The 12,079-nt window shown below is 43.4% G+C and overlaps 1 protein-coding gene across 1 annotated transcript; it reads right to left on the bottom strand.

Annotated features, from left to right (window-relative positions):
- Positions 1–2,889: 2,889 nt before the first annotated feature.
- Positions 2,890–7,202, bottom strand: LOC139530304 (15-hydroxyprostaglandin dehydrogenase [NAD(+)]). The gene is made up of 7 exons (XM_071326583.1): positions 6,739–7,202; positions 6,421–6,544; positions 5,530–5,636; positions 4,983–5,079; positions 4,631–4,707; positions 3,713–3,876; positions 2,890–3,278 (listed from the first exon to the last, which is right to left on the bottom strand). The coding sequence occupies exons 1-7, from the start codon at positions 6,829–6,831 to the stop codon at positions 3,128–3,130; spliced, it is 813 nt and encodes a 270-aa protein (XP_071182684.1). The 5' UTR covers positions 6,832–7,202; the 3' UTR covers positions 2,890–3,127.
- Positions 7,203–12,079: the final 4,877 nt, after the last annotated feature.

Below are 12,079 nucleotides of genomic sequence, written 5' to 3'. Positions count from 1 at the left end.
AATTATGTTAGCAAAGCTGAAAACTGTTGTTCTGATTAAAGAAGCAATAAAACTGGCCTTCTTTAGACTAGTTGAGTATCTGGAGCATCAGCATTTGTGGGTTCGTTTACAGGCTCAAAATGGCCAGAAACAAATTACTTTCTTCTGAAACTCATCAGTCTATTCTTGTTCTGAGAAATGAAGGTTATTCCATATGAGAAATTGCCAAGAAACTGAAGATCTGGTACAACGCGGTGTACTACTCCCGTCACAGAACAGCGCAAACTGGCTCTAACCAGAATAGAAAGAGTGGGAGGCCCCAGTGAACAACTGAGCAAGAGGACAAGTACATTAGAGTGTCTAGTTTGAGAAACAGACGCTTCATAAGTCCTCAACTGGCAGCATCATTAAATAGTACCTGCAAAACACCTGTCTCAATGTCAAAAGTGAGGAGGCGACTCCGGGATGCTTGGGGCTTTTGTGGCCAGAGGGATGTCTCGGACCAAATGAGCGTAACGGATGGAAGAAGTCAGGTCACTCTCATCTGGGTCATGGCACCAAAGGTTATGGAAAACTCAATCGAAAGATTAAGGCAGAGACCATTTACAGTTTTTTTGGATTGCTTACACACTAAAATTAAAAGTAGTACACTATTAGCAAAACCTTACACTCAAGAAGCAAAACATCAGCCCATATTTGCACAACTATAAGCACATTGTCAACCTCACACTTGTTGCAAAACTCTACACACAGTGATTTGCAAAACACTAAACACACTTAACATACATTACACACAAAAATCTATCATGAAGTCACGTCCTTGCAATACCAAAGCACTGACTGTCAAATTACCACACCGTCCAACCAATTGGTTCAACACAGTCATCAGGTGTGCAAACACTCGTTTGCTTAATTGTAGACACACCAATCAGGTGTATAAGCACTATAAAAAGCAGCAGGTGAGTTCATTGGTCTTCAAGCACAATGGAAAGAGTCAGAGAAAGAGTAAGACGAGGAGGAGGACGAGGACGACGAGGAGAACGAGGAGGAGGACGAGGAAGGGGAAGAAGAGGAAGACAAGAAGGTGCTCAAAGAGGACCGAATCTGACAAATGAGATCCGCGCAACACTGGTTGACCACGTTGTCAACCACGGCCTGACGTTGAGGGAGGCTGGACTGCGAGTACAGCCAAATCTAAGCCGATATACAGTGGCAAGTGTGATGAGAACATTTTGACTGGAAAATAGGTATTGTAAAAATATCATCATATCAAAAACATCTGCACGGTTTCAGTAACTGCTTACAGTACTGTATTCCATGCACTATCAGCACTTCTGTTACCTTTTCCTGTGAAATTACTGTACTATTGTATACTGTTTTTTTTTTTCTACATAGGATTGAGGGTCAGTGACGACAAGGGGGAAGGCCTCCTATGTTCACAGAACAGCAAGAGAGGGAGATAGCATTGTTGGCCAAAACCATGTTTACTATAACACTCAAGCAGCTCCAAGCTAACATTGTCAATAACCACGCCATTTTCAACGATATCCATCAGGTCTCAATATCAACACTGGCACGCATCCTAAAAAAAAAAAACATATTCAAATGAAGCAAAATTATCGAGTGCCTTTCGAGCGCAATTCCGAAAGGGTGAAACGACTGCGGCATGATTATGCAGAGGTATGTATTCACTTTAGCAGTGTGATCTTGCATACTGTCTCATAATCTTTTACTGTACTGTAATATGTATACTAGATCTACACTGAACTACACAATTTTGCCTGACTGTTTTTCAGAGAGTTTTACGAATGGATGGAGAGGAGATCCAGCATGAGTTCATTTACGTAGATGAGGCTGGGTTCAACCTGACGAGAACACGAAGGAGGGGAAGAAACATCATTGGCCACAGGGCTATAGTCAATGTCCCAGGGCAACGTGGGGGTAATATAACACTCTGTGCAGCCATTACACAGAATGGGGTCCTCCACCGCCATGCCCATATGGGCCCTTACAACACAGCTTACTTACATTGTTGGACCAATTGCACAACATAACAGCAGCAAATCAAATCGATCATATGCAATACATTGTTGTCTGGGACAATGTGTCTTTCCACCGCTCTGCTCTGGTTCAGAACTGGTTTCAGCAACATCCACATTTCACCGTCCTATATCTTCCACCATACTCTCCATTCCTCAACCCTATGGAATAGTTTTTCTCGGCATGGCGGTGGAAGGTATATGATCTCCGTCTCCAGGCTGAGGTACCCCTCATCCAAGCCATGGAGGAGGCCTGTGACCAGATGGAGGTAGCAGCAATGCAAGGATGGATTCGTCATTCAAGACGTTTCTTTCCAAGGTGTCTTGCTAATGACAACATTGCCTGCGATGTTGATGAAATTCTCTGGCCAGATCCAGCTAGGCGAAGAGACAATGTCTAGTTATTTATTATTATTATTTTTTGAACTTACAATACGTAAAGTGACGTTTGGTTACAGTATTATGAATCTCCATGTCAATATTTTGGGCGTGTTGAGAAATAAATGAGTTTCTTCAGTCTGCAACATTGGTCTTGTGTAGTGTTTGGTGAATTTACATTATATTTGTACTTTGTTGATAGTAGCCTACTCTAATCATAGGGAAGTAGACGTGCTAACAGTGTTTTAGGTTTATCACAGCAGAGTGTAACTCGTGCAAACAGAGTATAGTAATGTGAAACGTGTGTGTTTCATATGGTAACAAAGTGTGGTTTTTAAAAAGAAGTGTATAGTTTTTACAAGAGTGTTTAATTTTGCAAAGGATCTGTAGTGTTTTGCTAATTGGGTGTGTGGTTGTGCTAATTGTGTGTAGTGTTTTGAAAACACGGGCCCTGTTTTGAAAATCGTGCTTAAGCAATCAAAAAAAACTGTAATTCTATAATAGAAAAATCTTTAATCATGCAGCTGCGAGAATGAGATCTCTGATTTCACAGGGAAGAACTCAAAGAGTAAATGGTTACATGTCCCTTATATAGTGGGAGGTGATAATACAATCATGTTGTTTACACAATAGTTATTTCATACAAGCAACAGGTCCAGAACACCAGAACACACAGGTCCAGGCCTTGTGTTAGACTGCAGACATACCAGCTAGCTGGGGGCGGGATTCTGCTACAGAGATGGGGCAAGGATACTGGGCAGCTGGGAAGTCACTTGGAGAAACGTTACATATGAAGCTCCCTCCTTCTGTACCAAAAGGGCCTCTCCGTTTCGACTCTCATCCGTCACCAGCTTCAAGAAGTTCTTGGCTACCTCGGAGACTCTGAAACGAAACATGTGACAACACGCCCTTAGCATACTGTAAAACAGATCAACCCGCTCTGCTCTTCCCTACCTAGCAGTGAGCATGGAGTACACAAACCTGCCTACAGGTTGCAACACTGACAAGCCCCTGTTGTTACTAGTGAATTCTCTGGATGGTATGGAGCAATATTCTGGATTGTTATCAGTTGACTGTCTTACAAACCATGCAAGGTATTAACGTCTATTTGTTTGTGGGATGCGATTTTGTAGCATACTGTCATTGTGTAAATCACCACAACACTGGAGTTTAGTAGGTAGTTTGTTCACTGCTCTAAATGTGTTAGTGTTCATTGTAAGTGTGTGTGCTTCTGTGCTGTAGTAGGCTACATGGGGTGGGGGTAACGAACCGAACACTGCCCATCTAATGAAAGGGGCTGGGGAGGATAGACTCACTCAAGCACACCAAACTTCTCCAGTAGTTTCTCTGCCACTCCCCTCAGACCTGCGAACTGTCCCGCAGTCGCCTCTGAACTCAGGGAGGAGAGGATGGCGGTTTGGACGAATGCAGGGCAGAGGACATTAATTCGCACCCCGTAGTCACACAAACAGGAGACATCCTGTCAGAAAACACACACAAGCATCAGTCCCCGTTTACTGTCCACTGACGCAGGGAACCGAAATTGAGCATGAGGAACTAACGTTCAGCTATTATTTTCGTTGTGGTTTTCCTGTGCAAATGATCAAATGTCCTGCTACCACGTTCTCTCACAGTTACAATGCAAATGCAGCAGATAGCAGGAAAAGTAGATGTCATTTTTGTCACCCTGGTTGTATGTGCTGCAGAGATATAAGCAATCGTCTTTCTGATCTGATGTCTGCTTTTACTCAAAGATACTTAAGTGCTCTGAAGGATCTAAATCAAACCTGTGGTGCATCCTATTGTGCACTACTTTTGACCAGGGCCCATAGGGACGCCACATTTGGGACAAATCCTAATTGTGCGCGTTAGTCTAATAATCTACATACTCTGGCTCTTTGGAATCAATTGACTTCACACAGTGCATCATCAAAATAAGCATGTGAAGTCACACTGAGAAATTGTCTATGCCCCCATGCCTAGAACCCTGAGTTTTTCCTGACCATGTGGCCTGGCAAGGAAAAACTCAAGGCCCTTGGTAGAACCTATTACTGTAGAAACTCCTGGCCATTTGCTTTTCCCAATCCTCCTGCCTTTAGAACCCTATGATCAGTGTCTCACCCCTGGGTGGAGAGAATGATGAAGGCTGTTGTCAAAACATCTGTTTGTTTGACCTCTGCAGCTGCTAAAGACCGAGTGGAGCACACCATTTCCTGATTCTAAGAGGGACATACCGCCATAGCCCGACTGAACCCCACCACCCCGTGTTTGGTGGCTGTGTAGATGGGAGCAGTCAGCAGAGGACCCAGACCTATGGAAAGGCAGAGAAATATCATTTCAGTTAGATGTCAAAACAGAAGACACAAGGGATGCATCCCAAACGGCACACTATTCCCTATTTAGTGCACTACTTTTGACCAGGGCCCATAGGACTCTAGTCAAAAGTTGTGCACTTAATGTTCCAAAATGATAGTGAATCGAGTGCCATTTGGGTATCGGGAGTCAGCCAAGGAACTCTTGAATTGTCACTATAATAACTGAAGTGGAACGTAACTGACGTGGAAGTACATAAAATGGACACTGCACCTGCCATAGACGCTACGTTGATGATGACCCCTCCCTGCCCTCTGTTCTGCTTTTTCATGTGCTGGAGAGCCAGATACGTGCCTCTCACCACTCCATTCTGTAGGGCAGCACAGGATGATCATAACAGTACAGCAGCCAAATGTGCTTAACATTATGGAATGGAAACAATCTGAACATTTAAGAGAGTATTCCCAAAATAAAAACAAGACATAAAAATGGAAAAGTCATAAAATATGAAAAATAAGAAAAGAACTGCCATAAAACAATCATAGTCCTATAAACAGAAGAGCAATGACAATACATATTCATACCAACCACTTAACATACTTTTCATAAATGTGTTTTCTATATGTATGGTGTGTATCTTACACAGACAAGACAAGTTCTGTCACGTATAATCTTATATACGAGCACTTCATAGGCAAAATATTCGACGCTTTTTTCCCGACTGCTCAGCTAACAACCAAAATTGTTTTTGGCAACAGCTTCCCTAAAGACTCAGAATAAACTCCGTACTAGTGCAACAGAAAAAAATACTTAATCTTACGAGGTTTATAGACACACATTTCTCCCAGTTCGTCTCATCGATGATACCAGCGTTGTTGCAGACGATGTCTAAGCCCCCAAACGTCTCTACCGTTTTCTCAAAGGCATCTGTCAACAGAATATACATAGAAATGTCACCATGAGCTGCAAAGTGAAGAAAAAGGTGCGAGGGAGTTACTTCTCACTTGTTATTTTGGGTGTGTTAGTAAATTCAATCTGGAGTGACAGAGTGCGCTCAGGGCGTTCTTAAATTCAGAGCGTTGTTAGATTGTCCGGAAATTCCAAGCGTTGGTGACTGTAACTGTGCTGCTGAAAACTATTTAATTACGCTTTTTTCAGACGTTTACTGACACCGGCCATATTCAACGGGTTTTGAGCGATTGTAAATTCATCAGTTGTTCTACGCTCTCCAACGAGAATGAAATCGGAGTAGATAGCCAGAGCGAATTTACAAACGCACCCTTTAGTGAAGGGAAGTCCTTCCCGGTATTACTGTCAGAACTTTGCGTTGACAAAGATACTGTATCAGCTTCTTTTTGAATCTACGTAGTAATACATTGGAACCACTCTGTTGATTTGAGGGTAAATAGTCCATACATTACATAAACAACTGTTCTGCTCCTTGAGGAATTAGTGTGCCTAAAAAAGCACACAAGAATGCAGCATAGAAGGCGATCCACACGTTCAGCCTGGCTGTAGGCTTATACTTCTCACTTCTGTAGTGTGTTGGAAAGTAAAACCCAATTGCTGCTCAAAGTTCCTCAAGCATATTCCAACAAGATGTATAGATTGGAATAATTGTATTTTCCCCAGAGGAAACTTCAGTTGTGGCAAGTCGATAATTGTAGCCTAATATTTATCTTTGTTCATCAACATTATCGGAAATCACTACCTTTTAGTTGTTCCTCAGATTCAACGGTGCAGGTAAGAAACAGTGTTCTGTCTGGTCCATATTCTTTATCAAAGGCCGCCTTCAAATCCTTCCCCCCTGACTCATTTATATCCAACAGGGCTACCTAAACACACAGGACAACCAATATATTACTTTTACTAAAGAAAATCGTGTAACATCGAATAAATCTATTTTGATTACGTTTTTTTCTTTTAATATTAGAAATCATTTACAAAACGTAACGCATATTGTAGCATGTATTCTGACAGTGAAAAACAAACCAGTTTCATTGATGACAACACTGACGCGCACTCTTACCTTTGCTCCTTCTTGCAAAAGAATTTCTGAGAAACCTTTTCCCAAACCTTCTGCCGCACCAGTCACTAAAGCCACTTTGCCATGTAACGCCATCACTGAAACAAGGTAGCCTAATAAGCAGAGAAGACGCGGTAACAAACTTCTTCAAACTCACACAAGAACTACACTTTTGAAGTCGCGGAGAAATGTTCTAAACTCAGTGCTGAGTCCATGTCAGAAGCGACCTGATTTGGCAATCAAAATCCTTCAATGACGTCGGATCGTTATTTGAAGAATAGCGCACGCGCATTGTAGAACGGTGGTACACCTTCAGCAAAGACAGTACAGTATGAAGATAGGCTAAAACTGCTTCTGCAATAAATATCCCCGATCACGTAGGCGATGTCATGGCTCAGTTGGCTAGCAAAGGTCATGCGTAGAAACACGTCATTGGGTCTAACGGCCGTCTCGTGCCGAACTGCGCATGTGTGAGCCGTCAAATCGAAGGCACTCCGACTTAATAAAGTAGTTTTTTGACGAAAATGAAAACGTGTCAGTTTGTCACTTTCACGAGGTTGGAGTAATAACATGTTCAACTACTTAAGACATTGGCTCGAATCTAGGTTGTGCCTTTAGATTTCGAGAAAATTAATAACTAAGTAAAGAAATAGCATTTCTCTTACCCCAAACTCCGGCCTGAAATTTTTGGTCTGTTTCGCGATGTTGCGCCTCTGAGTTTAGAAACTCTGTGCCTTCAGGCTACAATTTTGGGGGGCGCTGTCCTTGGACCCTTAGTTATGTCTTACTAAAAACCTTTAGCTAATAATATTAGCATAATTGGCTGTATTACCTATTTTATGCAAAACTTTTTAAACAGACTGAAAATAGCTGTTATAGTCTGAATCATTATGGAATGAAGAAAATACTGTATACTGGAGTCATAAATCAAATCAAATCAAATGTATTTATATAGCCCTTCTTACATCAGCTGATATATCAAAGTGCTGTACAGAAACCCAGCCTAAACCTAAAACCCCAAACAGCAAGCAATGCAGGTGTAGAAGCACGGTGGCTAGGAAAAACTCCCTAGAAAGGCCAAAACCTAGGAAGAAACCTAGAGAGGAACCAGGCTATGAGGGGTGGCCAGTCCTCTTCTGGCTGTGCCGGGTGGAGATTATAACAGAACATGGCCAAGATGTTCAAATGTTCATAAATGACCAGCATGGTCAAATAATAATCACAGTAGTTGTCGAGGGTGCAACAAGTCAGCACCTCAGGAGTAAATGTCAGTTGGCTTTTCATAGCCGATCATTGAGAGTACCTCTACCGCTCCTGCTGTCTCTAGAGAGTTGAAAACAGCAGGTCTGGGACAGGTAGCACGTCCTGTGAACAGGTCAGGGTTCCATAGCCGCAGGCAGAACAGTTGAAACTGGGGCAGCAGCACGGTCAGGTGGACTGGGGACAGCAAGGAGTCATCATGCCAGGTAGTCCTGAGGCACGGTCCTAGGGCTCAGGTCCTCAGAGAGAGAGAGAAAGAAAGAATTAGAGAGAGCATACTTAAATTCACACAGGACACCGGATAAGACAGGAGAAATACTCCAGATATAACAGACTGACCCTAGCCCCCCGACACATAAACTATTGCAGCATAAATACTGGAGGCTGAGACAGGAGGGGTCAGGAGACACTGTGGCCCCATCCGATGATACCCCAGACAGGGCCAAACAGGAAGGATATAACCCCACCCACTTTGCCAAAGCACAGCCCCCACACCACTAGAGGGATATCTTCAACCACCAACTTACCATCCTGAAACAAGGCCGAGTATAGCCCACAAAGATCTCCGCCACGGCACAACCCAAGGGGTGCGCCAACCCAGACAGGAAGACCACGTCAGCGACTCAACCCACTCAAGTGACGCACCCCTCCTAGGGACGTCATGGAAGAGCACCAGTAAGCCAGTGATGCAGCACCTGTAATAGGGTTATAGGCAGAGAATCCCAGTGGAGAGGGGAACCGGCCAGGCAGAGACAGCAAGGGCAGTTCGTTGCTCCAGAGCCTTTCCGTTCACCTTCACACTCCTGGGCCAGACTACACTCAATCATATGACCTACTGAAGAAATGAGTCTTCAGTAAAGACTTAAAGGTTGAGACCAAGTCTGCGTCTCTTACATGGGTAGGCAGACCATTCCATAAAAATGGAGCTCTATAGGAGAAAGCCCTGCCTCCAGCTGTTTGCTTAGAGATTCTAGGGACAATTAGGAGGCCTGCGTCTTGTGACCGTAGCGTACGTGTAGGTATGTACGGCAGGACCAAATCGGAAAGATTGGTAGGAGCAAACCCATGCAATGCTTTGTAGGTTAGCAGTAAAACCTTGAAATCAGCCCTTATCTTAACAGGAAGCCAGTGTAGGGAGGCTAGCACTGGAGTAATATGATCACATTTTTTGGTTCTAGTCAGGATTCTAGCAGCCGTATTTAGCATAAACTGAAGTTTATTTAGTGCTTTATCCGGGTAGCCGGAAAGTAGAGCATTGCAGTAGTCTAACCTAGAAGTAACAAAAGCATGGATTCATTTTTCTGCATCATTTTTGTACAGAAGGTTTCTGATTTTTGCAATGTTACGTAGATGGAAAAAAGCTGTCCTTGAAACAGTCTTGATATGTTCGTTAAAAGAGAGATCAGGGTCCAGAGTAACGCCGAGGTCCTTCACAGTTTTATTTGAGACGACTGTACAACCATCAAGATTAATTGTCAGATTCAACAGAATATCTCTTTGTTTCTTGGGACCTAGAACAAGCATCTCTGTTTTGTCCGAGTTTAAAAGTAGAAAGTTTGGGGGCCTCCCGGGTGGCGCAGTGGTCTCGCGCACTGCATCGCAGCACTAGCTGAGACTCTGGGTTCGCGCCCAGGCTCTGTCGCAGCCGGCCGCGACCGGGAGGTCCGTGGGGCGATGCACAATTGGCCTAGCGTCGTCCGGGTTAGGGAGGGTTTGGCCGGTAGGGATATCCTTGTCTCATCGCGCACCAGCGACTCCTGTGGCGTGCCGGGCGCAGTGCATGCTAACCAAGGTTGCCAGGTGCATGGTGTTTCCTCCAACACATTGGTGTGGCTGGCTTCCGGGTTGGATGCGCGCTGTGTTAAGAAGCAGTGGCTTGGCTTGGTTGGGTTGTGTTTCGGAGGACGCATGGCTTTCGACCTTCGTCTCTCCCGAGCCCGTATGGGAGTTGTAGCGATGAGACAAGATAGTAACTACTAACAATTGGATACCACGAAAAAGGGGGTAAAATTAAAATTAAGAAAAGTAGAAAGTTTGCAGCCATCCACTTCCTTATGTCTGAAACACAGGCTTCTAGCGAGGGCAATTTTGGGGCTTCACCATGTTTCATTGAAATGTACAGCTGTGTGTACATTTCATAACTGCATAGCAGTTATGTTTTCGAATGACATCCCCAAGAGGTAAAATATATAGTGAAAACAATAGTGGTCCTAAAACGGAACCTTGAGGAACACTGAAATTTACAGTTGATTTGTCAGAGGACAAACCATTCACAGAGACAAATTGATATCTTTCCGACAGATAAGATCTAAACCAGGCCAGAACTTGTCGTGTAGACCAATTTGGGTTTCCAATCTCTCCAAAAGAATGTGGTGATCGATGGTATCAAAAGCAGCACTAAGGTCTAGGAGCACGAGGACAGATGCAGAGCCTCGGTCTGACGCCATTAAAAGGTAATTTACCACCTTCACAAGTGCAGTCTCAGTGCTATGATGGGGTCTAAAACCAGACTGAAGCATTTTGTATACATTGTTTGTCTTCAGGAAGGCAGTGCGCAACAGCTTTTTCAAAAATTTTAGGGAGGAATGGAAGATTCGATATACGCCAATAGTTTATTATATTTTCTGGGTCAAGGTTTGGCTTTTTCAAAAGAGGCTTTATTACTGCCACTTTTAGTGAGTTTGGTACACATCCGGTGGATAGAGAGACGTTTATTATGTTCAACATAGGAGGGCCAAGCACAGGAAGCAGCTCTTTCAGTAGTTTAGTTGGAATAAGGTCCAGTTTGCAGATTTGAGGGTTTAGAGGCCATGATTATTTTCATCATTGTGTCAAGAGATATAGTACTAAAACACTTGAGTGTCTCCCTTGATCCTAGGTCCTGGCAGAGTTGTGCAGACTCAGGACAGCTGAGCTTTGGAGGAATACGCAGATTTAAAGAGGAGTCCGTAATTTGCTTTCTATTGATCATGATCTTTTCCTCAAAGAAGTTCATGAATTTATTACTGCTGAAGTGAAAGCCATCCTCTCTTGGGGAATGCTGGTTTTTAGTTAGCTTTGCGACAGTATCAAAAATAAATTTAGGATTGTTCTAATTTTCCTCAATTAATTTGGAAAAATAGGATGATCGAGCAGCAGTGAGGGCTCTTCGATACTGCATGGTACTGTCTTTCCAAGCTAGTCGGAAGACTTCCAGTTTGGTGTGGCGCCATTTTCGTTCCAATTTTCTGGAAGCTTGCTTCAGAGCTCGGGTATTTTCTGTATACCAGGGAGCTAGTTTCTTATGAGAAATGTTTTTAGTTTTTAGGGGTGCAACTGCATCTAGGGTATTGCGCAAGGTTAACTGAGTTCCTCAGTTAGGTGATTAACTGATTTTTGTCCTCTGACATCCTTGGGTAGGCAGAGGGAGTCTGGAAGGGCATCAAGGAATCTTTGGGTTGTCTGAGAATTTATAGCACAACTTTTGATGCTCCTTGGTTGGGGTCTGAGCAAATTATTTGTTGCGATTGCAAACGTAATAAAATGGTGGTCCGATTGTCCAGGGTTATGAGGAAAAACATTCAGATCCACAACATTTATTCCATGGGACAAAACTAGGTCCAGAGTATGACTGTGGCAGTGAGTAGGTCCAGAGACATGTTGGACAAAACCCACTGAGTCGATGATGGCTCCGAAAGCCTTTTGGAGTGGGTCTGTGTCCTTTTCCATGTGAATATTAAAATCACCAAAAATATAATATTATCTGCTCTGACTACAAGGTCCGATAGGAATTCAGGGAACACAGTGAGGAACGCTGTATATGGCCCAGGAGGCCTGTAAACAGTAGCTATAAAAAGGGATTGAGTAGGCTGCATAGATTTCATGACTAGAAGCTCAAAAGACGAAAACGTCGTTTTTTTTGTTGGTAAATTGAAATTTGCTATCGTAAATGTTAGCAACACCTCCGCCTTTGCGGGATGCACGGGGTATATGGTCACTAGTGTAACCAGGAGGTGAGGCCTCATTTAACACAGTAAATTCATCAGGCTTAAGCCATGTTTCAGTCAGGCCAATCACATCAAGATTATGATCAGTGATTAGTTAA

Source organism: Salvelinus alpinus, chromosome 9, assembly GCF_045679555.1.
Source record: "Salvelinus alpinus chromosome 9, SLU_Salpinus.1, whole genome shotgun sequence".
Taxonomy (NCBI): Eukaryota; Metazoa; Chordata; class Actinopteri; order Salmoniformes; family Salmonidae; genus Salvelinus; species Salvelinus alpinus.
Note: the sequence above shows the minus strand (reverse complement) of the source record. Positions and strands in the feature narration are given on the sequence as shown.